Source organism: Sorex fumeus, unplaced genomic scaffold, assembly GCF_029834395.1.
Source record: "Sorex fumeus unplaced genomic scaffold, SorFum_2.1 ptg000064l, whole genome shotgun sequence".
In the NCBI taxonomy this organism is placed as follows: domain Eukaryota; kingdom Metazoa; phylum Chordata; class Mammalia; order Eulipotyphla; family Soricidae; genus Sorex; species Sorex fumeus.
Genome location: NW_026606121.1, coordinates 4,907,928 through 4,935,823, shown reverse-complemented (window position 1 = coordinate 4,935,823; position 27,896 = coordinate 4,907,928). Strand labels below are relative to the sequence as shown.

The 27,896-nt window shown below is 54.0% G+C and overlaps 1 protein-coding gene across 3 annotated transcripts in view; it reads right to left on the bottom strand.

The window, feature by feature from the left end:
* MAD1L1 (mitotic arrest deficient 1 like 1) overlaps nt 1-27,896 on the bottom strand; it is a 239,031-nt gene that overhangs the window by 88,273 nt on the left and 122,862 nt on the right. For all 3 annotated transcript variants that reach the window (XM_056128480.1, XM_056128479.1, XM_056128481.1), the window contains one exon: nt 6,722-6,866. In XM_056128480.1, coding sequence (XP_055984455.1) covers nt 6,722-6,866 — 145 coding nt within the window. The remainder of the gene's footprint in view (nt 1-6,721; nt 6,867-27,896) is intronic.

Below are 27,896 nucleotides of genomic sequence, written 5' to 3'. Positions count from 1 at the left end.
ATGTATAAGATTTCTTACTCTCACACCATAAAATATTCCAAATGGATAGCTGAAATAAATATAAGAGCATAAAGTGGTCATGGTTTAGGACAATCATTTTCAACCACCAGTCCACAGTGTAGAAAGGCTGAATGAACATCACTGGTTAAGAACAGAGGTTTTAAACTTATTTAGCCTATTGTCCCCTTTCCAGGGACAAAAACGACTCAGTGTACCACTGGATGTGACCCTCTTCAAGTGAACAAACAGAAAATGACCCCACTTGTACCTGCCTCCTTGATGTACTTGCAGCCCCAGGAAGTGTCTGCCCAGGGAGATAACAGGCTCTGCATGCGGAAGCCCCAGGCATGATCCCTGGCACCACATGCTCCACCAAGTATCTCTGGAGCTACCCCAGAGCAACAAGCTGGGAGCAGTCCCAAGCATTACTGCATGTGGTCCAAAAGACAAAACAAAACAAAACAAAACAAAACAAAAGACATAGGAAGAGGAAGAAGGCTGGAGGAAGGGAAGGTGCAGGAGAGGAGAGATGGCAATCAGTTGTCTCTCCCCCAGCTACAGTTAGAGCAAGTCTGATTAATGACGATCCAGCAGAGAATCCTGAATAAACGGCAAGCTGATTCTAGAATATTTAGGGGCGTGCAAGATACCAACGTCAGCCAAAGAATCTTTAAGGATGGTAATGAATCTAGAGGATTCTTCGAGAACAGTAATAAATTTGGAGGATTTCACTTCCAGCCATCAAGATGTTATAAAGCTGTAATAACTAAGTCAGCGATATTGGTAAAGAGACAGAAAGAAGGGATGGAATGGAAGAGAGCGCACGGGCGGGAGCCGAGATGCTGACAATTACGGCAGAGGAGGAAAGGAGGCCTGCCAGCAAGTGGGCCCATCAACTGCACATTCAATAGAGAAAAATCGTGCTGACGCCAACTTCACACCCAGAATTCAGCTCCAGATGCACAGACTGCCGTGCAGAAGACAGCCACTACGGCAACGAGAGGAAACAAATATTTCCTGACTCTGGGCAAAGAGCAGGTCGTCGTGGCACCATAGTATGGGCAGAGCAGGGAAGGCTGGACCCCAGTAAAGAGCAAACACAACCGGAATCAGTTCCACAGCGCAGAAGCATCTGTGGCAGACCGCGCCCGACTATGACAGCGTCCCGACAACTCCCTGAGGACCAGCTGCAAAGACCCGGGGCCCGAGCAGGAAGTGGAGGCGCCGGACTGAGCCCCGGTCACTGAACTGATGGGCAGGAGCAGGAGGCCTGCGGGTACACTGTGGGGAAGAAACTGGTCTTGGACACAGTGTAAACAAGGTGCTGGCAGAAAAGAGGCCACAGTGGCCCTGGGCACAGAGCCACGAGGACTCAGTCTTGAGCCTTTCCTGCCCGAGGACAGCTCTCAAGGAGCCGTGGCCCACCAGAGAGCCCCTGAGAGGTTGTCTTCACTACCCAAAGGCTCATGTTCCCCCCACTCTGCATGGATCTAAGCCGGCTTTTGCTCTGTGCCCGAGTGGGAGCCGTCCCTGCAGAGACCTGGGGGGCAGCGACACGCCCACCAAGTGCAGCTAAGCAGGGCCCAGGAGGGGAAACCCACGCAGGACTGCCAGGTTTCTATCTGCAAAGCACCTTTGGCAGAAGCATATCCATCCATCCAACCACAGCAGAAAGATGGAATCCCGCCTGGCCTTTGCGTGAGTGCTGCCCATTGTCCCAGACACCAGGGCCCCCTGTCCCTGGCCTTTGGAGAGACCACTGGCCATGTCCCCAGAGACAGCTCCAGAGCAAGCCCACGAGCTGGCTGCGGGGGGGAGAAGAGCCCAGACCCCAAGAGCACATCAGTGTCTGCGGAGGCAGACAGAATCACAGAAGACAGGGAGGGAGGGCTTGCTTTCATTTTTGAAAATATATCTTGCTAAAAGTTAGCTTTTACAGCTTAGGTTCCATAAATAACCCGATCTGTAACCATATTGTAGAATATTAGGGGCACACTGGAAATAGCTTTCATTTCAAATAGGAAAATGGTTTGTGTTCACCCAGTTCTGGAAGCCAATTTTCAATTGCTTAAAATAGTCGTGGTATTTTACCAAGGTAATTATACTCTTAGCTATCAGTAACAATTAAACCCTTAGACTAGAGCGCTTAATAAGGTCTCAAAATAAAATTGCACATTCCAAGTACTGTACACAGAAATGTCAAGTACACGAATAGGACCCTCAGAGAATGCAGAAGCCAAGAGCCCAGTCAGGGGTCTGCCCAGGCCTGCCCCGAGCTGCAGAGAGGCAGGGATGGAGAAAGAGCAGCAGCCAACACCCAGAGGCCTCTGGGTTGCTCAGGGCAGTGGGGTCAGTGGGGGGCAACCAGACAAGGAACAGCCCAGCCCCCCACAGGACAGCCTGACCAACAGCCATGGCACTGCAGGGCTGGTCGGCTGATGGCTGGAGGCTAGACCTAAGTCCTGGAATGGCATGTGACTGATGGGCCGGAGCACAGGGCTCGGTGCCCCCTGCTGCTGACCAGGACGCAACAGGGAGAGACTCAGGGCCACAGCATCTTCCTGAGGAAACCAGGCTGACCCAGGAGCCACGCCTAGGCCCCAGGTTCCTCCTGCAGGAGCCTTCACAGAGCTAAGAGCTGATGGGGCTGGGCAGGCAGGTCCCACTAGGCCCACGTCCTCCACCTGGTGCCAGTTCAGCCCACGGGAGGAGGAGGAAACGCAGCTTCCTGAAGCCCAGCCTTGCCTGCACAGCCTCTCCATAAACATGGAACAAACGTGAGCTCTGAAGGCAGAAGAGCTCTGCTGAGGGGACCGCCGACGGGCAGCTGAAGCACTGCCTGCACCAAAGCCAAAGTCAAAACATGGGGCCAGAGAGGGCGGTGGGGAGGGCGCTTGCCCTGAACACAGCGAACATGGGTTCCATCCCTGAAACCCCAAGGGGTCCTGAGCACAGAGGCAGGAGTAAGCTCTGCCCAAAACACAAATACCCAAACCAGCAGGTAAGACTCTGAGGCTTGACCTGCTTGGTCTGTAAAGGGGAACCCTTCAGGCACAGGCCCAAACCCACTTAAAGACACCGCAGGGGCCCGTGAAGCCAGAGGCCTGGGCGTGGGCTGCTCATCAGTGCTGCTCTGGTCCGGAGGCTCTTCTCTGGGCCACCTGAAGTGGAGGTGGTGGACGGGAATGGCCCCAGCTACCTGACAAGGGCCTTAAATGCGAAGACGCCCTTGAATCCTGCAGGTGGGCCAAGCCAGACATAGCATAACTCCTGGCCCATAGCCATGACAGCCGGGCTCCAGGGCAGCCCCACAAGGCCCCGGCGACCGAAGAGGCACTGTCACGGCTGCCCCAGGAAGGAGGCACCCCATGGCACCCGGCCCAGCACCACCCATCCCAGAGGAGCTGTGAGAGGCTCCAGGTACGCCACTGGCCTCCGCAGCTCACTGTGGTGAGGAGCAGCTCGGCTCCACAGAGAGTGGGGCAAGAACGACGGCCCCTGACTCTGGAGAAGTTCAGCCCCAGATCCCCAGCAGGGCCATAGAGAGTCGCATCCCATGCTCAGAGCCGCCTGAGGGTTCCTGATGTCTGGCTGTGGACGCAAAGGCAGTGTCCAAGGGGCCACACCCCTGTGCTGCTCGGGGTCTGTCAACCCAGTTGGTCCCCAGGGGCCTGGCTAACACACGCAGCATATGGGTGAGACAAGGCCAGTCCTGAGTATGAAGCCTGGGCAGTCAGAGTAAAGGCCAGGAGAGGTAATGGGGTCCATCTCCCTTGAGATGGCGAGAGATGGGTCAGTGGCCACCCTGTTAGGGCAGGTGTGGGGAGGGGAGGGAATCTGAAGCACACGGTCCCCCATACTCCTGCCTGGGGAGAGCATCTCGGAGGAAAAGGAAGAGGCTCTCAGCGACCTGCTGTCCTGTAGCCTCTGTAACCTACAAGGATCTAGTGGCGCCGCATAAACGTGAGGCGAGGGTGGACAGTGGGCTTCTCAGGGCCGAGCAGGGCAGGCAGGAGAGTAAGAGCCCTGCGGCAACAGAGCAGGGCAGTCTTCCCCAGAGCAGATGACACCACCCCACAGGGGCACTTCAAGCACCTGGGCTGGTAGCCTGGGGTGAAGGGGGCGGGGGTCCTGTTGGACCAGGAAAGGACTGTTTCTTCCCTGTATCCTGCGGCTTCATCAGCAATGCTCCACTTTGAGGCAGAGCGCTGGACTAAAGTGTCAGATGAAATTTGGGCAACAAGCATCATTTCTGTATGTGTGGTCTGCCCTATGTGGATGTGAGCCACCGGTGGTTCACGCCAGACTCAACACAGCAGAAGTCGATTTCCATGCATTTATTTTCTGCCATGGGGGTGATAAGCTGAGTTAGTCTGGAGCTCAGAGAGGATGAGCTTGTGTTTGGGTTACTAGAGACCAGAGGGTGACAACTAGAGTTGCCTACCGAGGAAGACACGGTCAGCACTGCTTCCAGCCCTGGACATTGCCAGCACCAAGAAGCAACAGGCAGGGACTGGAGAGATAGCACAGTGGATAGGGCGTATGCCTTGCATGAAGCCGACCGAGGTTCAATTTCCAGCATCCCATATGGTCCCCTGAGCACCGCCAGGAGTGACTCCTGAGTGCAGACCCAGGAGTAACCTCTGTGATCGCCAGGTGTGACCCAAAAAGAAAAAAAAAGCAACAGGCACACCAGGTGTCCCGTCCCTAAGGCCACGCCCCTAGTACCATCACCCCCGGGTATGAACCCACCAAGCGGGCACAGTCACAGGTCCCAGGGGTCTGGAGGGGCTGGCCCACGTGGAGTGGAGAAGGCAGTAGGTATAAGGGCCCTGCCCAGGACACACACGAGGGACTGGGTGGACTGGGTGGCACAGGGCCTTCAGGTGGCCACAGTTCTGTGCTGTAAGCGAGGAGGGCGAGGTGCGGTTCAGGCCTCACCGGTCAGCACATGCGAGCCCAGAACCCCCACGGACTCTGAGCCGCTGTTTGGGAAGAAAAGCTGAGAGCCCCCAGCCCCTACTCTCCCACACCCCAGGCCCCCCAACTTCTGTCCCATGCATCCGTGAGCAGTCTAAGCACCAAATCTGAGGGGCAGGTGTCACTGAGACAGTACCCCAGGGTCATGGTGGGGGGCAGGGAAGGGGCCCCTGCGCGTCTGTCTTTACCCAGCACCCACTCAGGAGAGTGAGTCCCTCTGAGAGTACGGCTATGTCCCCTCAAGTCAGAGTCCAGCGTCCCTGAGTACCCGTGAGCCTGCAGACACCACTCCAGCATGGAACTCCCAGCACAGCCACACAGCCCCGGGACCATCTGGCTTGAGCTCCATGTTCAGAGAAGAACAGGACAGCCCCATGTGTCTGCATGTCTGTCGATCCGTCCATCTGCTGTAAGGAGTCACAGGAGACAGTACCCGCGGAGAGAGGCATATACCAGCCGTTCCCACAGCACCTAAAGCCAGGTGCAACCATGTCCCCGCCCCCGTGTCTGCTGACACCTCTCTGCAACAAGACTGGGTCCCCACAGGCTGTCATGGACAGAACAGCTTGGGTCTCAGCTACCCCCTCCGCTGCTGACAGCACTTCTATGCTGCCACGGTCTGCTGTCCACCGCCTCACTGCCCAGTCCCTCTGGGTGCATCATAGACAACTCTGAGGACGCCACGGGCTTTGTGCAGGTCACCAGACAGTCCTGCAGGGGCTGTCCAGACACACGCTGTTCAGAGCTGACAAAGCCGAGACAACCTAGCGCACTAGAAGTCAGGCCTTGAGGCTCCTGGGCCATATCGCCCCGAGGCAGCTTGCAGAGGCTGGCCACGCCCTCGCCTGGGAAACCCATGGCAGTGGGCCTGCTGCTGCCCAGGAAAAGGTGAGCTGTTTCTGGGAGTGTGGCACAGCCTGGGGGCACGGCGAGGAAGCTGCTCTCCTGTTTTCTTGAAGCTCCCTCTAGGAGTCACTGAGGTGAGGCACCTGGATCTCCTCGAAGAGTAGCTGAGAAAGCATTTGTCAGACACGGCTTTGCAGTGGGGCTGGGGGAGGGGGGGGTCTCTCCCTAAGATGGGTGACCAAGCAGCTGGAGAACATCTGGGGACAGTCCGGCTTTCCCCTCCCGCTCCTGTAAGATCTGTCTCTACAGCCACCTTCTAAAGACTGCTCTCTCAAACAAAACCTTCACTCATGCTCCAGCAAACTGCTCTTCGGCCAGACATCAGCAGTGTTCCAGGCCCAGAATCATGAGAATACCAGTCCCGTGGGGAAGGCGGGAACACGGAGGCGTTCCACCCAGCACAGCTAGCCCCATGCAGGGAAGGCTCAGGCAGCATGTGAGGCCTGGTCCCAGCCCCATTCCCATGGGCGGAAACTACAGTGTGCAGAAGCCCCCTGAAAGGCAGCCTACACCAGTCTCCCAAGGTCCTGCCAAGGGAGCCTGCGGAACTCTTCTTGGCATTGCCATACACTCCTACAAGCAGGAGCAACACGCAGAGTCTGGCTGGGCTGCCAAGACTCCCTGAGGGGGCGGGGGGGGGGGCGAGGGCGGGGCGGGGTGCCCAGGACACGACTGGAAAGGAGACCACGAGTGACTGGGGCTGAGCAGGCACTTGGCCAGGTGGGATCTTGTCACACATGGGCCCTGGAGCAGAGGGCTAGGCAGGACAAGGCAGGCTGGAGGGAGCCGCTGACCTGGAAAGCAAGTCCTCCCCGCCCCCGCGCCCAGCTGGTACCTTCGTCAGCAGCAGCACCCGCTTCTGCAGCCTCCGGGCCAGCGCCTCCTGCGTCTCCCGCTTCTTCCGCTCCTCCAGCAGCTGGCTGCTGACCTGGCGGACCTCGTCCTGGAGCTGCTGCCGGGCCTTCTCGAGCTCCCGGGCACTGTGAAGAAAGGGCCGGAGGGCAGAGCCATAAGCAGGGCCCCAGGACGGCACGCCCCCCACCCCCAGTCCCCCACGAAGGCCCCCCGCAGACCAGAACGCCTCTACTCGGGCCCCAATATAGAGCCGCACGTGCAGGGGCTCCTGTCATTTCCTCATTTCTGAATAGCTACTTAAAGCCTTTCAGGAGTTTCTGGATTTCACACAGACACCCAGGGTGATCCCAGAACACGGCGGCAGCGGGAGGGAGCACAACTCCACACACAATGGGAAAGATTGCCAGCGCTGCGCGTCTGGGGAGACGGCAGTTCTGAATGAGCTCATCTCACGCCCGCGCTCCACCAGATGTGCAGTGTGCGTGGGGATGGTCTGGCAGCGCCTCGACGGCCAGCAGGGGCACTTCAGTGGGCTCTGCACAGTGTCCCTCTCCCACCTCCCCCAACGCACTTGTCCTGACTCCCCAGCACTTCTCCCTGGCACCACCTGCAACTGCTCTCAGAGCCGGTCTGAGCCGTCCCTCCTTGCAGGCGCTTCTCCCCTCAGCATGGGCCCCGGGCACTTTCGGAGCTGCCTCCAGGGCAGAGATGAGGGTCCATGATGAGTCTCCTGAAGGACAGCAACAAGTGCGGCCCCAGGGGGAGGAAGGCAGGTGTCAAGGCACGAGCAAACACTAAGTGTGCCCAGGATACATTAAGCTTCTCAGGAACTGCCCCAGGCAAGTCCCTAACATCGTAAAGACCAGGCAATGCTACTAGGGTGCTGTTGAGGGGACACCTGCGGCAGTGACTTGAGGACACTGAGGTGACTCTGGAAGCAGAGACACCTGGACAGGTGCTGGCTCGGTGCTGTTCTTGGTTTCACAGACAAGGCATGCGCGGGAGGCAGGCCCCAGCCTTCTGAGGGTCTCCACTGTCTCCGCTGTGAGAGCGAGCACAAGCCCTGATGCTGACTCAGCCGGACCAAGGAGCAGTCAAGGGTAATGGAGCCATGGGGCCCAGGGGCTCCGCCCAACAGACAGCCACACAGGGAAGCAGAGAGGGGCTGCTCTGTCTTTGGGGGGACTTAAAGGTAACATGCAAGGCCTGGGAAATGGGCTCTGGTGGGGATGCAGGAGGGTGGCCAGCATGAACTCACAACCATCACCCCAGGATGGCACAGTGCTCCCCACACCCATTACCCCAGGAGAGCAGAGGGCTCCCCATGCCATGACCCTGGGACAGCACAGTACTCCCCACACTCATCACCCTGGGACAGCGGAGTGCTCCCCACGCCATCACCCTGGGACAGCAGAGTGCTCCCCATGCTCCCATCACCCTGGGATAGCACAATGCTCCCCATGCCCGCCTCACCCCAGAACAGTAGAGTGCTCCCCACACCCATTACCTTGGGACAGCGCAGTGCTCCTCACGCCCCCATCACCTCAGGACAGCAGAGTGTTCCCCACTCACTCGTTGCCCCGGAACAGCAGAGTGCTCCCCACTCCATCACCCAGGACAGCAGTGCTCCCCACGCCCCCATTGACCCAGAATAGCACAGTGCTCCACGTACCCCTATCACCCCAGAACAGCAGAGTACTCCCCATACCCCCATCACCCCAGAACAGTAGAGTACCCCCCACTTGCCCACTGCCCTGGGACAGCAGAGTGCTCTCCACACCCCCATCACCCTGGGACAGCACAATGCTCCCCATATCCCCATCACCCCGGGACAGTACTCCTCACCCCTATCACTCCGGGACAGTGCTCCCTATCCCTATCACTCCAGCACAGCAGAGTGCTCCCACCACCCTTGTGTAGCCACGGAGCATGGGCATATCAAACACAGAAGCCTGTGCAGGATGCCCTGTTCAGCTGTTCTGGCAATCGGTCAGAGGGACCCAGACGGGGAACACTGCCCATCAAGGCCTACCTAGGAATCCACACCAGCAGGTACAGACCAACACATAACAAGGCACTGTGGGGCTTGGCTGGCACAGGGGCATCCACACACGGTCCCAGTCACGCCCATGGCTGAGGCCATCCATGAGCACTAAGACAGACAGGAGGACAGGGTGGGGAGAGGGCACAGAGTGTCACTGCACATGTGACCGGTGACCGTGAAGCAGAAGTCAGTTGTGTAGTCGGGGCCGGAGGGATAACACACGTAAGGCTTCCCGCACACTGCCAGCCCAGGTTCAACCCCAGGCATTACATACGGTCCCCTGAGCACTGCAGAGTCAGGAGTAATCCCTGAGCATTTTAGCTGTCAGGAAGGAAAAGAAGTGGTCAGAAGGCCCCACCTCAGGACACACTGTAGCGACAAGGAGAGGAAACACTAAGCTGAGGAAGGGAGAGCAAAGAAGCCCAGGGTGGTACACACGTGGACACCTCCAGGAAGGGCCCAGAAGCTCCAAGTCCCAAGGCCACAGGGGAGGGTCCTGCCTTCCCAGGACTCCACCCAACACCCCGGGCACTTTCCAGAACACATGTGGCAGAAAGGCCTTTCTGTGGCGAGTGTGGGGCCTAGACCAGACAGGAATTCTGCAGCTCAGCCCAGACCCCCAGCATGCCCTGGGGAGGGTAGGGGCAATGTGGGCACCATGCCCAGCCAGCCTTTGCCCCAGAGATGTCTCTGCTGAACCTATTCTCTCCAGGCACCTCAGCTTTCTCGAAGGAGAGAAAACTCATAAAAAATTAAACCTCCAGCTCCACTCTTAACTTGGCTCTGCGGCCACTGGCATTTCCATGAACCTTTGGAAGCTCACAATGAAGTCCTTAGTTCTTAGAGGAAGAGCTGGGCATGTTTATCGATCAGGGCCTTTCTGAGTGCAGCGCTGCTGAAGCAAACAAGATCTGAGCTTCAAGAATCCATCTGTGGATGGTGACAGGCTGCGTCCACTTTCATGTGCTCTTCTTAGAAGATGCCCCGGCTAAGAATACCGACTTCAAGGGGCAGTGGAGGACACAGGGCAGAGAGGCGGTGGGGGCAGCTGAACGGGCTCTGTGCCACTTTGCCCCGCTCCTGCAGAGTTGCGCTCTCCACCCCACTCTCTGCCCATCTTCTCCCCCTCCAGCCCGCCTGGCCAGGCCTGCAGGGCCCGGGAAAGAGCATGGGCATGGAGACCTGACACTCCTGGAAGAAGCAGCTGGTCACTGCCAAGCCTGGCCCATAAGTATGGCACGGGGACGGGCAGGTCAAGGGACACGGCGACAAACACACCCTCTCCCTCCCAGCACTGCCCCCTCCATGGAGGACAGGCACGAGCCGGGCCACACCACACGCCCAGGGAAGAGCACAGGGCCAGCTGCCTGTCCCCAGCCACTGCTGGCCGACACTCCAACAGCACAGCTAGGGGAGACTTGTTTCTGGGCAGCCCCCACAGTGTGACCCTGGCTGCAGAGTCCACCAACGGGGCCCCACCCCTGGAGGCAACAGTGGCAGACGCACACCGCCACAAACCCCTCATCTGGCACTTCCTTCCCAGGGACGCAAGGAACACAGACAAAAATCTAAGTCCCTCCATTTTACAGACAAGTGGATCCAAGCCGTACGGGCTAAGCCCTGAGGCCAGGGACCCTGTCCCACAACCAGGACTGGGCACAGCTATTTCCAGAGTCTCTCGGGCGTGTGACCAGGTGGCAGTACATCCCACCTGGCACTCGCCACCTGTCCCGCAGGAAGGAAGGGCCAGCCTGAAGGCAGACACCTACTCACACGGGACAATGCTCGGTGAGCTGCAGAAGTCTAGGCCGTGCAGGGGACAGCGAGCAGCAGTCCACTGCTGGCAGATCAGGCCCCGGCGTCAGGATACACTCAGGTGCCACCAGGACTGGGGGTAAGACTGAGTGCAACCTGGACAAAATAGCAGTCAGAGGCTGCTGATGGCAAGGGACCCACCAGGGCTGCAGGGAAGCAGGGAGCCAGCAGGAGGGGAGAGGCCCCAGCACATGGCAGGGCCGGTGCTGAGCACGAGAGGCTCATACACCCGGAAGAGCTGGCGGAGCGCAGAGAACACAGTCCCCGCAGGCTGCACAGGAAGCCCTATGTGATGAGACATGCTGGTGAGAATGCAGAGTCGCCCTGAGGAGTGGTGGGCCTCCAGCCAGGAGGGCACGTGCCTGGGCAGCCAGGACTGGTAAAGGGATGCTTGCCGGGTTCCTTTTATGCCCCAGAGTTAAGGATTTGTGTGAAGGAAGGACAGAGGGACATCAGGCAGTGGGGCGCTAAATGCCTGCAGAGCAGCAGGCGGCAGCTCTCGCCTAGCGAGACTGGCACATCGCCCACCAGACCAGCAGGGGTCGGGGCCCCCAGGCTGCACGGTGCGTGTGCAGAAGGCCGTGGGAGAGGGGGTGCCTTAGAAGGAGCCAGAGAAGCCCCCTGCTGCACCCCCATTTCTGGGCTGAAGGCGCCCACAAAGGTGCCCCAGTGGCAGCAGAGACACTACGCCAGGACCTCCCTGCCTGGCAGTTCTCAGCTGCTGCAGGAGAAGGTGCCGGAATGCACTCTGCCCCCAGCCCCCGGCCCCCAGTGACTCAAGGCCCTTCCTCCTGGGCCCAGAGGGCACTGCCGGTGGCTTATTCCCAGTCCCAGCATCTGCACAGCGCGAACCCCAGTGTCCGTGTTCACAGGAGCCAGCGGATCCCCACCCTCAAGGGAGCTGTAGGATGATGCAGGGGCCGTGCACAAGGTGGGTCCACGGTCCCCCTGAGGAGCATGCTGGGGAAAGCAGCTTCTGGGAGCAGCACTCAGTGACTCAGGCTGGAGGAGGCCAGGGCGGGGCCGCGGGCAGAGCCTGGTCCCCAGCAGGACACTGGGGCCTGAGGTGAGGCTGCCCTCTAGAAGCATCGCTTGTGAAGCACTGAGGAGCCTAACGGGTGAACTGGCAAAATCATCTGCCCACGTATGACATCCCAGCCCCGATGCCAGCTCTGCTGCCAAGTGAAAGCATGGCCACATTACATGCGCCCTGCAAGGGGCCAGCAGCAACCAGCAGAGGCAGTGGGATCCCAGGCTCTCTCCACAGGGGCAGCGAGGGCCATAGACAGGGAAGCCACCGATGCCTCAAGAGAGAAACAAGTAGTTCAGTGTCACCCTGGTGAGTGCAAGCTTGGCCAGAGATTCAGGACACCGGTGACAGCCGTACCGCAGAGTCTAGGAAGAGAAAGCGAGAAGCGGCACCGGGGGTGTTTCCGAGGCAGAAACACCAGTTTCTGTCCAGCAGCAGAGTGACACACCGCCAGATGTCCCTTGAGGGACTGAGCGGAACTCCCAATTCCAACCACTTCACATGGGACCAAAGAAGGAAGGAGGAGGACGTGGAGCAGGACCAGGGTTGAGGGCGGAGCTCTGTGCCAGTCTGCCATGTCAGCACCTGCTGTGCTTTGCGACCGAAGGTTCTGCCAGGTACCGTGATGTCTACAAGAGGGAGGGGACACGGTGTCACCACATCTGAGGCAGGAGCCATCAGAAAAGACCCAAAGACTCACAGACTCTGAAGATTCTGTCTACACCAGAGCCCATCTATATGGAATGGATCTGCTGGTGCATTGGGAACCCTGTCCACACATGCCATTCTCTGCCTCTCTGTGGCCCACCTTGAGCAAATGGTGGCTGACAGGCCATGGCATGGGAGAGGGCAGCTGTAGCAGTCACGCCGGGAGCAGTGGGCCCTGTGAGGAGAAAGGAGGATCCCAAGACAAGGCAGGAGGAGGTGGGACAGCTCAGCCCGCCTCAACCTATGCCATCCAATTCCAGTCTTAAAGGTCCCCAATTGTCGTCAGAAAGAGAAGGACAGACATAGAATGACTGCATTCATCCGGGGAACATAAAGTAACAAAATAGGAGACTAATGCCCAAGAATAGCCGAGATAAGTACCAGGAGGTTTACTCCATGGCTTGGAGGCCTCGCACATGCTAGGGGAAAAGGGAGCTCAGATAGAGAAGGGAGCACCAAATAAAGGGTGTTGGGAGGATCCTCCCAGGATGGGAGATGCATGCTGAAAGTAGACTATAGACCGAACATGATTGCAACTCAATGCCTCCTTTGCAAACCACAGCACCCAAAAGGACAGAGAGAACAAAAGGGAATGCCCTGCCACAGAGGCAGGGGGGTTGGGGGGTGGGAGGGATACTGGGATCAGTGGTGGTGGAAAATGGGCACTGGTGGAGGGATGGGTACTCGATCATTGTATAATTGAAACCCAAGCACAAAAAATTTGTAAGTCTACAACTGTACCTCATGGTGTTTCACTAATAAAAATTAAAAATAAAAAAGATCTCCAATTGTCATCACAAATTTCTCTGTGGAAAGAAAAATCCAAGTGCAGAGTCAAAACTGGAGAATGAGAAAAGCAATGGCTGAAATGATCACCACTGAGAGGCCACGATGGGGGGGGGGGGGGCAGCGGGGCCCCACCGTCCACCCCCAGGAGTGCTGTTTTAGCGTCTCAGCAATTCAAATCACCAGATCCAATTTGCATTCCTCGATAAACACAGGCCACACAGTAAATACTCTCATCTGACCTTGAAATGTGAGAAAGAAAATTACCCTGTGCAATTTCAGTTCAATCCACCCGTAATGAATAATCCCATTTAACTGATCAGCTACCAACATCTAACTGCGTGAGTGCGGCTGCCTCTGAATTTCAGAACCAGGGAGCCCAATGTGGCAGGCTTGAGGACACCCAGCGCTGAGGTACCAGGTACAGTAGAATCAGTTCCCCACCCCAGGACACTCCAAGAAATGTGGGCAGGGCTGGTAGCACACCAGCCTCAGCCGACGGCTCCACTTTGGGATGTGGGTGAGCCCCAGGGAAGCCTGAGGGCAGGGCGCTGTCTGAGCCACCGTCAGCGCGAGGGGCTTCTACTCCCCATCTCCCTGTGGAGGGCCAAGACTAGCGGGGCACAGCAGGGCGGTCAGGAAGGCATCTCATCACGGGCATGAGTGAAGCCTGCGGGCGTGGGGCATGCAAAGGCAGAAGAGTTCCCTCTGCAGCCCCCCTGCAGACATGGGCGGCCCCTGCGAGGACAGCCAACCTCACCATCTAGAAAGACAAGCCCAGAAATAAGCCCAGGAGACAGAGGATCAGGTACTGACCACGGAATTTGGATGGGCTGGGCATTTGGGATTGGGGGGCATTTGGGAGCTGCTGCCCAGTCGTCTTTTTTTTTTTTTTTGACTTTTTGGGTCACACCCAGCGATGCTCAGGGATCCCTGGCTCTGCACTCAGGGATCACTCCTGGCAGTGCTCGAGGGTCCATATGGGATACCGGGGATCAAACCCAGGTTGGCGGTGTGCCAGGTAAATGCTTCCACGCTGGACTATGTGGCTCTGGCCCCCTGAGCAGTTGTGTTGCCTGAAAAGGTCGTCATGCTGGTGTAAGGAACATCTGCCTGGCAGTGTCCCTCAGGGTCCCTTGGCCCCACCCCCCGCCATGTTGTCATGGGGGGGGGGTCTCAGCTGCCAGAGTTTTTAGTTGAGCAGCAGGCCACACCCTGCGGGACAGCAGTAGCAGCCCTGTGGGGAGTCTGTGGCTCTAATGGAAAGGACCTTGTCTGGCTCTGGTGCCACTGTCACACCCTGAGAGACTGCAGGCACCCGGCGTGTCTCCTTGGCCAACACCCATAACTGTCCATGGTGAGTGTGCCTGGAAATTCTGCTGGTCCCACTCACAATGGGGTCCCGGATTACTTTATGGCTCCATTTCCCCAAGACGACAGGGGCGTGGCCAGAGACAGATGGCAGAAGTAGCCCCATCACTTAACACAGACTTGCTAGACATTCTTCCTCCCCACCCCCACCCCCTCTCCAGTGGCACAAAACCAAACGTCGAACTCAGATGCGGTCAGCAGACAGGAAGAGTCATCTCCGGAAAATGAGGGAAAGCAAGAGGGAGCAGTGTGCTGGCAGGTGTGGGGGGCCTGACCAGGAGGGAAGAAGCCAGCGAGGCATGAGGAGCGAGACCCTATGAAACTCAACACCTAGGGAAGAGACAGAACAACCTGCTGGCACCCATGTTGCTCTCCGGGCATGCCCAATTAGCCACTCTAATGCAGCCCCACCCCCCCCTCCGCCCGCACACTGGAAGGCCGCGCTGACAGCCCAGCTGCCTGTGCCCCATGCATCGATCCTCTGTCCTCCGCCCAGAGAGGTCGATTGATGCCTCAGGGACGGCATCTCCAGGGGACCGAGCGGAGCTGCCGCCAGGGAAGCACAGGATGGGGTGTGAGCATGAGGGGCCCACCTGGGGGAAGCAGAGCCCCGCCATGGATATGACACACCCTCCACGAGCTGCCACTCCCACTGATGAACCTCCACCTCAAGGCCTTGTTTCCCAGAACGAAGTAAGGAAAGTGAAAGGAGAGAACAGGATTTTAAAAATTATTAGGTTCTCTTTGATTATGTTTTAGTGAACGCTGGGAGTCAGGAAAGCATCTGCCGGCCCTTTGCTATGTCAACTCACTTATTAATCTCACCTCTTCTCACCCAGGGCTCGGGGGCTTGGAGAGTTGACACTCGACTTGAGAAATGCCAGCTGGAAGCAGTTTATTTCCTCCTGAACTTTAAGAGCTGGCAGAGACAGTAGTGACCTTTAAAAGCAGGGCAGTGCCTGTCGGAGCTACAGGGCCTTCCCTGCTCATGGAGGCGGCCGGAGATGCTCAGACAGGGCCTTCCCTGCTCCCTCCCGGGCCCTTCCCTGCTCTCTCCTTCCCGGCTCTCTCCTGGGCCCTTCCTTGGTATTCACTTGATCCTTTAAACAAGCTGTGAGACACAAATGGATCAATAGAGAGTGTAGCTGACTGTGTTTAGTTTCTATATCATCAACTGATTGTTTTACTACTTTAGTGATTGACTACTGACTGTTTAGCTATTTTACTGATTGACTATTTTATTTTTGGTTTCTGTTTAAATATTGCCTACTTTATTTTTGGCTTCTGTATTAACCAATGGGCTGGAGCAACAGCACAGTGGGTAGGGCGTTTGCCTTGAACACAGCCAACCTGGCCAAAACCAGAGTTAGATTCCTTCACCTTCGATTCTTCCATCCCTCTTGGAGAGCCTGGCAAGCTACCGAGAGTATCTTGCCCTCACGGCAAAGCCTGGCAAGCTACCCGTGATGTATTTGATATGCCAAAAACAGTAACAACAAATCTCACAATGTTACTGGGCCCGCTCAAGCAAATCGATGAATAACGGGAGGACAGTGACAGTGATAGTATTAACCAATGGATTGTTTAGTTAACTGCTTTGTTTAGCTTCTGTAAATTTGCTTACTTAGTGAAATTCCAAGAAAGTGGTTTGGCCCTTTAGAAAACCCATGCTTTTCACTCAGGGCTGCCTCTTTCATCCAGGCTGAGCGTGAGAGAGCAACTGCTGGCTAGCTAATAAAGGCCCCTGAATTTGAGACAAAGTTATGACTGTGGAGCATTTCTGGGTGTCTAGTCTATAATATCGTGACTTAAGACACTTCCCTGTCTCTCACAGGTCCACAGGGGCTCCAGAATGGGGTGAGCAGCCAGGGTACCCCAGGTCCAACAAGCTCTGGATCCTGCTCGCTCGGGCCACAGCAGCAGTCTGGCACAGACCTGGCTCAGCAGCAGGACAGGAAGAAAGGAAATTAACAAGCACGGGTTTCTCAGGACTCCCAGAAGGAGCATTTTATCAAACCCATCAGGACCCCTGACATAGCGCAGGTGCTGTTCTAATCTGGGTAACTTTTGCCAGTCACCTTCCAAGTGTCCAGCATACCTTCCAAGCAAAGCTGCTGGACATTCTGGGGCAGAATGGTGTTCCCTCTGCCAGAAGGAACACCTATGAGGCCTTGAGGAAGGCCTAGCAGGTTACAGGTGCCAAACACATCTCCAGGCTGGTGGGCCGTCCTGAGGGGTAGATGGGGAGGATCCAATGTTTCAAAAGAAAGCGTGCGAGGGACTCAAGTGTGTGGTGGCCAAGAGCCATTCCCCTGTCCAGCCCATGGTGATGGATAGATGAAAGACCAGGGGAACAGAAAAACAGGGCCCCAGGCTGGTCGGTAGTCAGTTTGTGTCTCAATCCTCCCCAGCGCAGTCCGATCTCTCCCTACAGCACAGTCGTAGTCACAGTTTTGGTCGTCGTCCCAGCCATCATACTTTCCTCATCCTCATCATGGTACTCTTAGTTCTGTCTCATGTCCCCTCTCTCCACCTTACAGCATAGTTAAATAGAAATCACGAAGGGTGGGGTCCACATATGTGGGATTGAACACTGTCATAACAACAAACAGAGGTAAAGCCCCTCCTGCAGGGGAAGTTCTAGGAGATTAAGTCAAGGACAAAAATCTCATCTGAGGGTTCAGCATTCCACATTACTAGGAGATCCCTCAAGGGCGAGATTTCATCCACGGTGTATTGCTTTATCCTTTCCTCAGCTAGTAATCCATTTAAACAATCATAGTAAATTTACTTCTTATAATATTTCTAGTCATTTTGTATGAACACGGTAAGAGATATATTAAGCTTAAAAGGTTGCTCTTCCTGGGGACATCTCGCTCTATATCCCAGCCCATAGTCCTCAGGCCACATTAGTCTTTCATAACCCCAACAGGGTCCTTATTCAGTTACTTCTTTTTAGGTCATGACATAAGTTTGTCTCATGCCCATGCTCTTAACTTTTTATACTTATGGTTTTTAGCTTGTCCCCTTTACCATGCCATAGTAGCTTACAGCCTCCCCTGGGTCCATCCAGTCCCTCGTTGGGACCCTGCTTTTGGAGTGATAGGAACTAAGGACAACTGAGGCTTAAGTCAAGTAAACAGTACAGAAGCCCAGGAGTAAATATTATTTGGAGTCAATTAACTCCCATGTTACAAAGCATAGTATGAACTGTCTTCCTGTGTCTATACAAAAAGGACATTGGTAAACTATGCAAGTGACATAAAGGAAAGAGAAAAACAATATAGGATTATTAGTGCCTGATGGAATTAGGTGTGCCTCAGGGGCACTGTTGTGGGAGTAACCTTAATAAGCCTAAGCTCCCTGCCAGAGGAGCAAGGACAATCCAATGTTATCCAACAATCTGAGTCAGGGCCAGCTTAGCAACCAACATGGACAATGTTCCAGGAGGGCCAGTCATGAGAAGCCAACCAAACACCATCTCACTTGTGCACAGAACGGCAGGGGCGTCCCCCAGACATGGCCATATGGGAGAAGAGTAGGGCCAGGAAATGGGCATGGAGAGCAGAGGCCACACTGTCCCCTTCCTTTCAGTGGGGATCATGAGGGCCTTGAGCCCCCCCCCCCCCCCCCACTGCCATCAGTCACCAAAGGCAACCCGGAACTTGGGCCAGCGTCTTCCCACTGTGACCAGGGCAAGGTACTAGCTCGTGGGCCCAGAACTCCACAGCAGCAGCTGCCCACCTGTCTGCCTATGCCCTAGACATTCTCCTCAACATTTGGGAAGAAGAGTGATCTACTTCATATTGCCACTGGCCAAGCTGGCTGTGGAGAACAGGTGGGGAGAGTGGGACTCAGGAGAGGATCAGGACAGGATGCAGAAGTCCAGGCACAGAGCCAGAACCAAAGTATAGCACGTAGGATGCTGGCTTTGCCTGTGGTCCACCTGGGTTCCAACCCCAGCATCCCCTGTGGTCCCCTGAGCACTATCCTGAGTACAGAGCCAGTAATAAGCCCTGAGCATCCCTGGCGGGTGATACAAAATATAAACAACAACAACAAAATAAACCCAGAAGTTCAGACTCAGGAATCTCAGTACCGACCCTGTCATCTCCATTAATCCATATCCCCAGTCAGGCCACCATCCATCTGTCCCCGGAAGTCCTGAAAGCCAGTCACCACAGAAGTGGGGGCACAGGGAATCCTCATGGACTCTGACTGACGGACTCCTTGTCCACTGGGCTCAGTCCGAAGGGCACAGATGAGCGAGGTGCAGCTGACAGCTGGGCCTTGGGGCACAGCACCCACATCCCCTGAGCCCTCCAGGCAGGCAAGAGCCGAGATAAGCCCTGAGCACAGGCAGATGTGGCCAGGCCCAGCATACTCTCCTAATGGTGTCCAGGGCTGGCTTCTCTCACTGTGGGCCTCCATGGCCCTTCCACGTGGTAGGGAATCATCTCTCTTTTTCCCAAAGACACAGATAATGCTTGAATGGAGGCATAAGCCAATTATCTGTTTATCACTCCACCAGCCAGTGGACATTTAGGTTCTTTCTGTCTCTTAACAACTGTGCATACTCCTTCTTTATGAACACTCAAATATGGGTTTCTGTGTAAACATAAGTGTTTGACTCTCTTGGGTCTATACAGGGAGGGAGCTACTCAGTCATGCGGTGACTCAGGCTTAACCTTTTAAGGAGCTGCCAGTCTTCACAGCTGGCACAGTGACGCTGTATTCCCACCACTAGGATTCTGACACCAATACCTGTTACCCCCCACCCTTTTTTTCTTGGCTATTATAAAAATAGAGTCTCCTGCCCCCGCGCCTGGCTGTCCTCGCAGGGGCCCCTTGGAGGGGGGCGTGTTGAGTTTCCCTCCCCACCCTGAGCAGAGCTCCGGCAGCCGAAGACCTCCAGAACCAGCCACAACCATGCTGAGACCACTCTCCACACGCATGAAGGTACCAGCAGAGGAACAAAGGCATGCGGGTCCCGGGGCTGAGATCTCCAAGCCTGCTTGGATCGGGGCTGAGCATCCTCTACCCAGATCCTCCATCTTCCAGTAGGCAGGGGTCACACCCAACAACTGACCCCCCGGCGCCGTGTGATCCCATCAACGGCCAAGACCCAGAGACTCTAAAACCCAGCTCCCGGAAGCGCACAGCTGCATTTGCGGCCAGGCGACATCTTATCTCATTCTTACTTTGGACAACCTGGCAGGCTACCGAATGTAACCTGCCCACACGGCAGAGTCTGGCAAACTCCCCGTGGTGTACCCTATATGCCAAATACCAGTAACAATAATGGGTCTCATTCTCCTAACCCTGAAAGGGCCTTGAATATGGATGGCACTTTAAAATCTCAGTGCTAGGACGAAGGAGACGTTACTGGTGCCTGCTCGAGGCAATCGACTAACAACAGGATGATCATGATCGTGATTATAAAAATAATTAAAATTCTGCATAAGCACGTCTGTTAGGCATAGTGACCTAGCAAAAGCCCACCCCCCCCCAAAAAAAAGATGCTCCCATTTCAAAGGCTCAGTGGGCTGAGACTCTCTTGGCTAAGCTGTGCCCTAGAGGCTCTAGAGCCCCCACCCCTGCCCCCGTTGCTAAATTCTGCCACAGTTCCAAGAACCGGCCTTGGCACCCTGCTGATCAGTTTGGCGCAGTAAACCAGACACTGTATCCCTCTGCCCCGAGTCCTGGGACTTACCGCACCGCTCCTCTTCTGGGGTAAGCTCATTTTATTTTATCACCTTTATATGATTGACTTAAAACATTTCATAGTTGACTCAAATTATAATATGTATTTCCTAATGTTGTGTGATTGGCTTAGAATATTTACATATAATCGACTTTTCCCCAAACTGGGTGCATATTCCTGCTTGCCCACTCCCAGGGATAAGTAATCTAAAAGCAGTTTCCTGTCTGAATCACCCAGCTAAAATGTTCCCTCACAATGCTACCCGGGTTTTTCTCTGGGGAGACTTCTGCGTGTCAGTCTGATAAGTAGACTTTCTTTCCATAAACAAACTTTTCTCTATCTAAACTGTCTTGCTCCAGGCAAATTCTTTTACCACCCCAGGGCTTAAATGTAGTGGGTCCTGGGTTCAAGCATCTTTTCCATATTCTTCAAGGTTGAGAATAATCTGCCCAATTTTCATTCTGATTTTATTAACATGAGACTTTCCCTGTTAGCTTAGTTAGCCTAGCTGAAGTTGTGTTGAATAATAAAAGTACTTTTCAAAGAACTTTTTGTTGTTTTCATCATTAGTCTATTCTGTGTTCATAGGCCTCCCTCACTGCCCCCAGCAGTGTTCAGAAGTCCTGGGGGGCTCCCGGGATGGTGACCTAACGCAGTGCTCCTCAAATCCTGCAGTGTCAAGGGTTAGCTGGGCCATCCCAGAGTGCAAAAGGTCTCCATGGCTACATCCAGGGTACCATGCAGTGCTAGAGCAACCCAGGGTGGGTGGCAGGTGAAGTCTGCACTGTAGCCCTGTGCTCTCTTCAGGACGCTTGGACACACTTTCTCATTCCTCTCCTCTGCTGCTTTGAGTTTATTTTGCTCTCCTACCTCAAGTGGAAAATTTGGGGGCTGAAGCGAGAGCACAGTGGGTAGGGCATTTGCCTTGCACGCAGCTGACCTGGATTCGATTCCCAGCATTCCATATGGTCCCCCAAGCACCTCCAGGAGTAATTCCTGAGTGCATGAGCCAGGAGTAACCCCTGTGCATCACCGGGTGAGACACAAAAAGAAAAAAAAAATGGAAAACTTGTCACTTGAGATCTTTTTGTAAAAAAAAATAAATAAACATTTTCACTGATTCTTTTCATTTGATTTCTCACTGCTTTTGCTTTATGGCAGTTTTTTTTACTGTGTTTTCAATATTGTGCATCTTAAGGTATTTTCAAACGAAAATCTACTTCAGCTCCTCCTGACAAGCAGTAATGAATAGTTTTATTATGGTGAACTTTGCAGAAATTCTGCAACTTATTTCTTGATATACACGATGGACATTGGCTGGTTTCTATCCCCATGCTCATATGGGTGCTGGCATTTTGGCTACAGGCTTCAGTGCTGTGACCTCTATGGTCTGGGGTGGTGTGCATGATCCCAAGGGTTAATCTCATCAGAACTTACACAGCGGATGCTCCTTCTTACTGAGACCTGATGAGTCTAATGGATCAACTTTCTTGGTTCCCAACGATTCTGGCAAGTGCCGTAAGGCTCCCCGGCCCAGGGTAAAACCCCTTGGACCCAGGGAGATCTTTCACAATTACTCCCCATGAGAGTTGCTTGAAATTCAGTTGAAAGATCGATACAATTAGAACAACCCTAGTCTGGAGGGCCAGAGCGATAGGACAGCAAGCTGGACATTTGCCTTGCACACGGCCAACCCATGTTTGATCCTGAGCATTCCAAATGGTCCCCCAAGCACCTCCAGGAGCAATTCCTGAGTGAGCCTGGACATTGCTGGTGTGGCCCCAAACCCAAAACCTCAACACACACACACGCACACACACACACACACACACTCTCTCTCTCTCTCTCTCTCTCTCTCTCTCTCTCTATCTCACTCACGGGGGGGGGGGGGGCGGGTGGAGAGAACAACTCCTTATCTGGTGCTTTCCTGGGGTGCAAGAAAACTCACCACAATGTCGCCTCTGCATATCGCTATGCAGACCTCCTCCCCCTGGAGTGAATCTTCTGTCCCTGCTCACTATTCCCATTTTCTATCTTCAGACTCAGAAGAATCTTCTGCGCACAGCAGATGCCACAGGTGAATTATCCACATCTTTAGGCCTAAATCGAACCCTGGACACAAATGCCTAAAATGGGTCTGATGCTCTTCCCTGATCTTCAGCTGCGTTCACTCTGCCACCCACCTGAGCGCTTCAAGCACCCGATCTGAGCACTCTCTGCTTTCATTGCGGGTTTGGAGAGTCTGAGTCTCACAACCCTTCTTTAACATGGCCCTTCATGGGGTGGAGCTTCTGCCCTGTAGGTGACCAGCACTTGGTCCTGTGAGCACTTGTGGTGGCTCTTTGGGCACATATCGGCATGGCTTCACTTGAGAAAAAGGTTGGCGTCTGCATTCACGTGAGGGGGCCATCACCTCAGGCAAAGATATGCTACCCGGATTACTTCCAGCTCTGGGATATCTCAGTTGCTGATCACTGAAATGTCTTGTGTAAAAACAAACCAAGCTAAACATTAGAAGGTGAGAGGGGATATCCTGATTTTCTGAGTGCTCCTGACACTCACAGTAATCTGACAGTAATTGGAATGATGCCTCTAGACTCTGCATCAGGCTGTCTCATCTAGGGCAACCCAGAGAAGGGTGGGTGAGATTCCCTCCTTGCCCTAACAGAGCCCTGGCAGCTGAAAACCTCCAGAACTCAATCGTCACCATGCTCACGGCTGATAGGTGTGCAGGACTTGTGACTGAAACCTCCAGGCTCACAGACTTGGGAATGGGTGACATTCCCCCATCTTCCTGTGCTTCTGACAGCCTGGTAGTCATGCCCATGAACTGCCTCTGAAACCTTATAAGTTCATTAATGGCTATGATTCAGAGACTCACAAATAAATCTCACAGAAGATAGCAACACAGAGCAACATGCCACAGAGATGTCTCTGGACCCCAAAGTGACCACCCATTAAAAAAAAATTAAATTACCCTCTGTTCTATAACTGTATTTAAAAGTTTAGAATTCCCAGAGCGCACGGCCGCATTCACGGCCACACAACATCTCATACTCTACATCACTGTTGTACCAAGAGTAACACACCAGATTTAATGGTGTGTAAAGTAGAAGGCAACTAATCTCAGGGAGAAAAAAATATATATATACAAGCACACAGGCTCAAACTTTAACAACATGTTAGTAATCTCTTGTATAAGGGCTTAATGGATCCAAGGTGAAATATAACAATCTTCACACACCTTCCTTTAAGGAAACTTTTTGGGGTCATTTTTAGTGGGTTATTCATAACAGGCAATACAAAATAAATTATTTAGGTCCTAAAATTATTTAGGGCAGGGTTTGGGGTTTGAGATGGAAACATTCGAAATATGGTGGTGAGAGGATGTAATGATGGTGGGATTGGTGTTGGAATACTAAATTACTGTGAACAACTTTATAAAAATAGAATTAAAAAAAGACTGATGTGACATAAAATTACACACAATGTAGTCAAGAAAGGTGAGGTCCCAGGGGCCTCCGTGCCTGATCTCTGCCATCTCAGCTGGCACACCTCTACTTCAGACCCTCTGCCTGCTCAGACAACCTTCCAGACGAGGTCAATCTCCTGCCTGACATCCCGGGGGCCTTCCTGGAAGCAGAAGCAGACTCCCCTCCCTTCCGGCGGGATTCAGAACACTACAGGTTGACCTCTATATCTTGTACCATCTGCTTGCTCTTCCAATTTTGCAAATCTACTCATCACACCTCTTCCTACACACACTTATACATCCTGCCACTGGGGGAAGAGAGGCAGGAAAAGTAAAAAGAGCAACCCCGAGTCTGATCCCTCCAGACGCAAGTGAGGCTGACTAGCCAAGCCAGTGAGTGGAAATGGCTTCGAGGCCCTGCCAGTGTTAGCAGCTCTGTGAGCTCAGGGGCTTAGTAACACTACAGGAAGAGGTGTGGTGCTGGGTTCTTTAGTGGCTGTCCTGCCTCGTGCTGTGTGATCCAAAGGAAGAAACAAGGTGAAAATGCAATAACACAGGGACTCTCTAATGAGCAGGCTCTCCTGGTTCCTCCTGGTGAGGAACAAGGCCCTGAACCAGATGAACGCTGACCAACTTGTCTTTCCTAGATTAAGAATGTGAGGAACAGGTCTAGATAGCCTTTTCAGATCCTCTTTACAGGAACCTGCATTGCAAAATAACTTGTTTTTATGCCCCCCTGAGCAAGGAACTCAGATATAGGTACCCCGAATTGCAAGTCACGAGAAGGATGGGGGGGTCAGACCAGATAACCAGATGTCTCTCACAAGACCCAGGACTGCCCTAAAAAACCAGGAAGTTCCTAAGCACTGATGCAAATGCTGATCTTTAAACTATAGGCTAAGGAGTGATGTACTTTTAAATGGATTGGTTAGGAAAGTATGTGTTATTACAAATCTATTGGCTATGAAATGTGTGGGCTCTGCTGTAATGGCCAGTGAAGGCCTATATAAGATCTCCTTTGGAGAAGCTCGGGGTCTTGCCCAACCTGCTGGACCTGCGTGTCCGCGTAGGCGGCTCAACCCTGGCTAGCCAGTCTTACAATAAACCCTGCTTGCTGTTTGCAGTCTCTGGAGTCTCTTTGTCGTCTGAGGGAGATCTCAATCCGTGCCCTAACACTCCTGAGGGAACATCTAATTCCTAATTCATTCCATTGATGTAGAAAATGTATATTGTGTTAATTGGGCCTTCAAAAGTGATGGAGATATTTGGTTTAACATACTATAGATGTCTCGCTGCTTCTTACCTAAATTCATGGAGAAGAGGTACAATAAAATGTCTCCAAAGTGCCCCCACCCGAGGTGAATCCCAGAAGTAAACTGCAGGCATGGTAGAATAGAAGCAGGACCGCACCCAAGGGAAGCAGTCTGCCTGCTGGCTACCACTTACCCGGACCAGCACTCTGCAACCGTGAGTCTGGAGAGGAAGGGCACCTGGCCAGCGGCCTGTGGGGAAACAGCGCCAAGGCACAAGCATGCTTGGGTCTGTGCGCACACAGCCCCCAGGGAACTGCAGAGCAGAGGCGTAGAGCACAGCCCAGTGAGCCCAAGCACCACATCTGGCTGCCACCCTTGCCAGCTCCTTTCCTGAGCCCTCTTCCCTCCCAGAGGTCCTTCCAGGGCACAGGCCTCGGGCCTTTAGGGACACCCCCACCCACACCCCCCTTCTCAGAGGCATGCAAGAGGAGGAAATGGCTGGGGACAAAGAAAAGCGCTTTGACACAAATTCTTCATAGGAAGTAGATCTGAAAGTGGCCATCTGCCTCTGCGATTAGCATCCCAAAGCTACACGGCCACAGAGCAGGGAAGCTGGCTGAGCAGAGCCCCAACTTCATCAGGGCAGTAGAAAGAGCTCCATTTACATGACAGTGACGGAACCGCTTAGGGAGCATTTTGCTGAACAAAGATCCAGAGCTCCACTCACTTCCTGTGGAGCCCTGACAACAGCAGCCTCTGGGAAGGGGGTGGCCCAGCAGGATGAAAAGCTGCCTGGAAGGGCTTGCACTGACACAGCCAGGGTCTGCAGGACCCGCCCCACTACCCTCCCCCAGTCAGTTCTCCTATGTGACCCCCGACAGGGTATCCATGGCATCCCAGCTCTTTCCTGGCACAGTTGCACAGCCGCCAGGTGGCTGCCTGGAGACCACAGACCTCCCAGCACCCCACATCCTGGAAGGACAGAGCAGTCAGAGAGGAAAGAGCACCCCAGGCTGGGAGGACACATATCTAGCAGGAAGTGGGGTGCAGAACTCAAACCCACATCACAGGCTCTGTGGACAGTGAGTGCTTGTCCCACTGCCGTGGAACAGACCAGAAGCAATGCCAAAGCAGGCGCACAGGGCAGCAGGGGCAGGGACACAGCGGGGAGTCCGTAGAGCCGCACCTCCGGTGCTCACAAAGTCTGCTTAGAAGACCCTGGGGTTCCGGAACAGCCTGAGGGTGATGGAGTCCACTTGGCCACAACCTTGCATGGAGACAGTGCCAGTAACAGCTCTGTGCCCTGTGGCTTCTTGGGGGGAGAACCCAGCTGGTAGGTGAGCAGCAGTCCCGACTTCTCCACACAAGGGAGCATGCAGGGACCCCCTGCTGAGTGGGGACAGAAGGAAGCACTGGTTCAGGAATGGGGCTGGGGGGGGGTGTCGTCACACACACATACACACACACACACACACACACACACACACACACACACACACACACAGAGGAAGCCAAACTCCCTTGAAAGGAACAGCGGCCACACTCAGAGCAGGGGACGGCCGGGGTATGAAGGCGGAAGAAAGTGGCCGCAGGCACGCCCCAGGCTCACAGAGCACATGGTCACCGAGCTCTCGAATGGCCACAGCATTCCAGAAGTGGAGAACCTTCAAGGCTCTGTTCCAAAGAAGTCTTACAAGGCTTCAAAAGGTGAGGGAGGCGACTTGGTGACAACACAGCGAGGTGTGACGCAGCTACCCCACAGCACGGCCTGTCCCCCGCCACCAGCATCTTCCTGTCTCACATGGCACCAAATGTAAAATACCAGAAAGTGAAACGAAAGAAAAAAATCACAATAAAAGAAAACTCCTTTAAGGAAAGCTGTGGGAAAGCCTCTATCATGATGATTTAAATACTAAGGAAAACAAAGAAGCCAAAGCCACAAGCATGCACTTTCCAGAGAGTATTCACAAGTCGACAGCACTGGCTTGCCCATCGACCGAAGAAGCCCACACACTTGATGCCAGACTCCTGCTTCTGCGGTACTAGACACACTCAACTTGAAATTCACGGGAGAATAGAAGCAAGACGTCGGGGAGCCATTTTCCACGTAACAAAAAGGACCGGGCGAGGGTGCTGAAGACACAGCAGAGCTCCAGGATGCCAGCGATGGTGGCAGCATACGCCAGACCCACCGCAGTGAGAGATCCCTTGCCGCCTTCAATCTACGTGGCACAATGTTGGCACAAAAAATTGCTCAGACACAAAATGGGCTACAACAACTGGGGGAAAACTGGGGGGAAATAAGCATGTGAAATCCTGACTTCAGAGTTATAATCAAGAATCCTGATCTCACCAAGGTTCAAAGATCTCAGAAATGAAACAAAAGCACAGAAAATGAAATATGGGAGAAATGTTTAAAGACTTAAGGGTGGAAAAGACTCTCCACATATGCCAGAACCGAAACAAATGCACGCAGGGACACACCGTTATAGCTGATGAGGTAAACGGTCATGTTGGAGGACCAGAGAGACAGTACAGGGATTACACTGCCTGCCTTGCATGCAGTCCATCCTGTCTCAGACACCAGGGGTCTTTCCTGAGCACACAGCCAGGAATAGCTCCTGAGCATTGTAGGTGTATCCACTGACCAAAACAAACAAAAAAATTAATGAAAATAAATTAATGTTCAGTAAGAAACTGTATCATCAAATAAAAGGAAATGTCAAATTGGAAAATTGTATTTTCAGACAAAGGATATCCTCAAGCTACAAAACCTGTTCTAAAATTAACTTTGAAAAAGAGAAATAGACAAAGATTATGAACAAAACAAGTAGTATGTCTAGCTCTTCTCAGACTTACAGTGGGGATATATTCTGAATCCAAGCTGCAGTAAAACTGCGGGGCATCAAATATACAGAGGCATCTCAGAAGTTTCCTCCAACATGTGGCTGGCAGCTGACGCATAGGGAAAA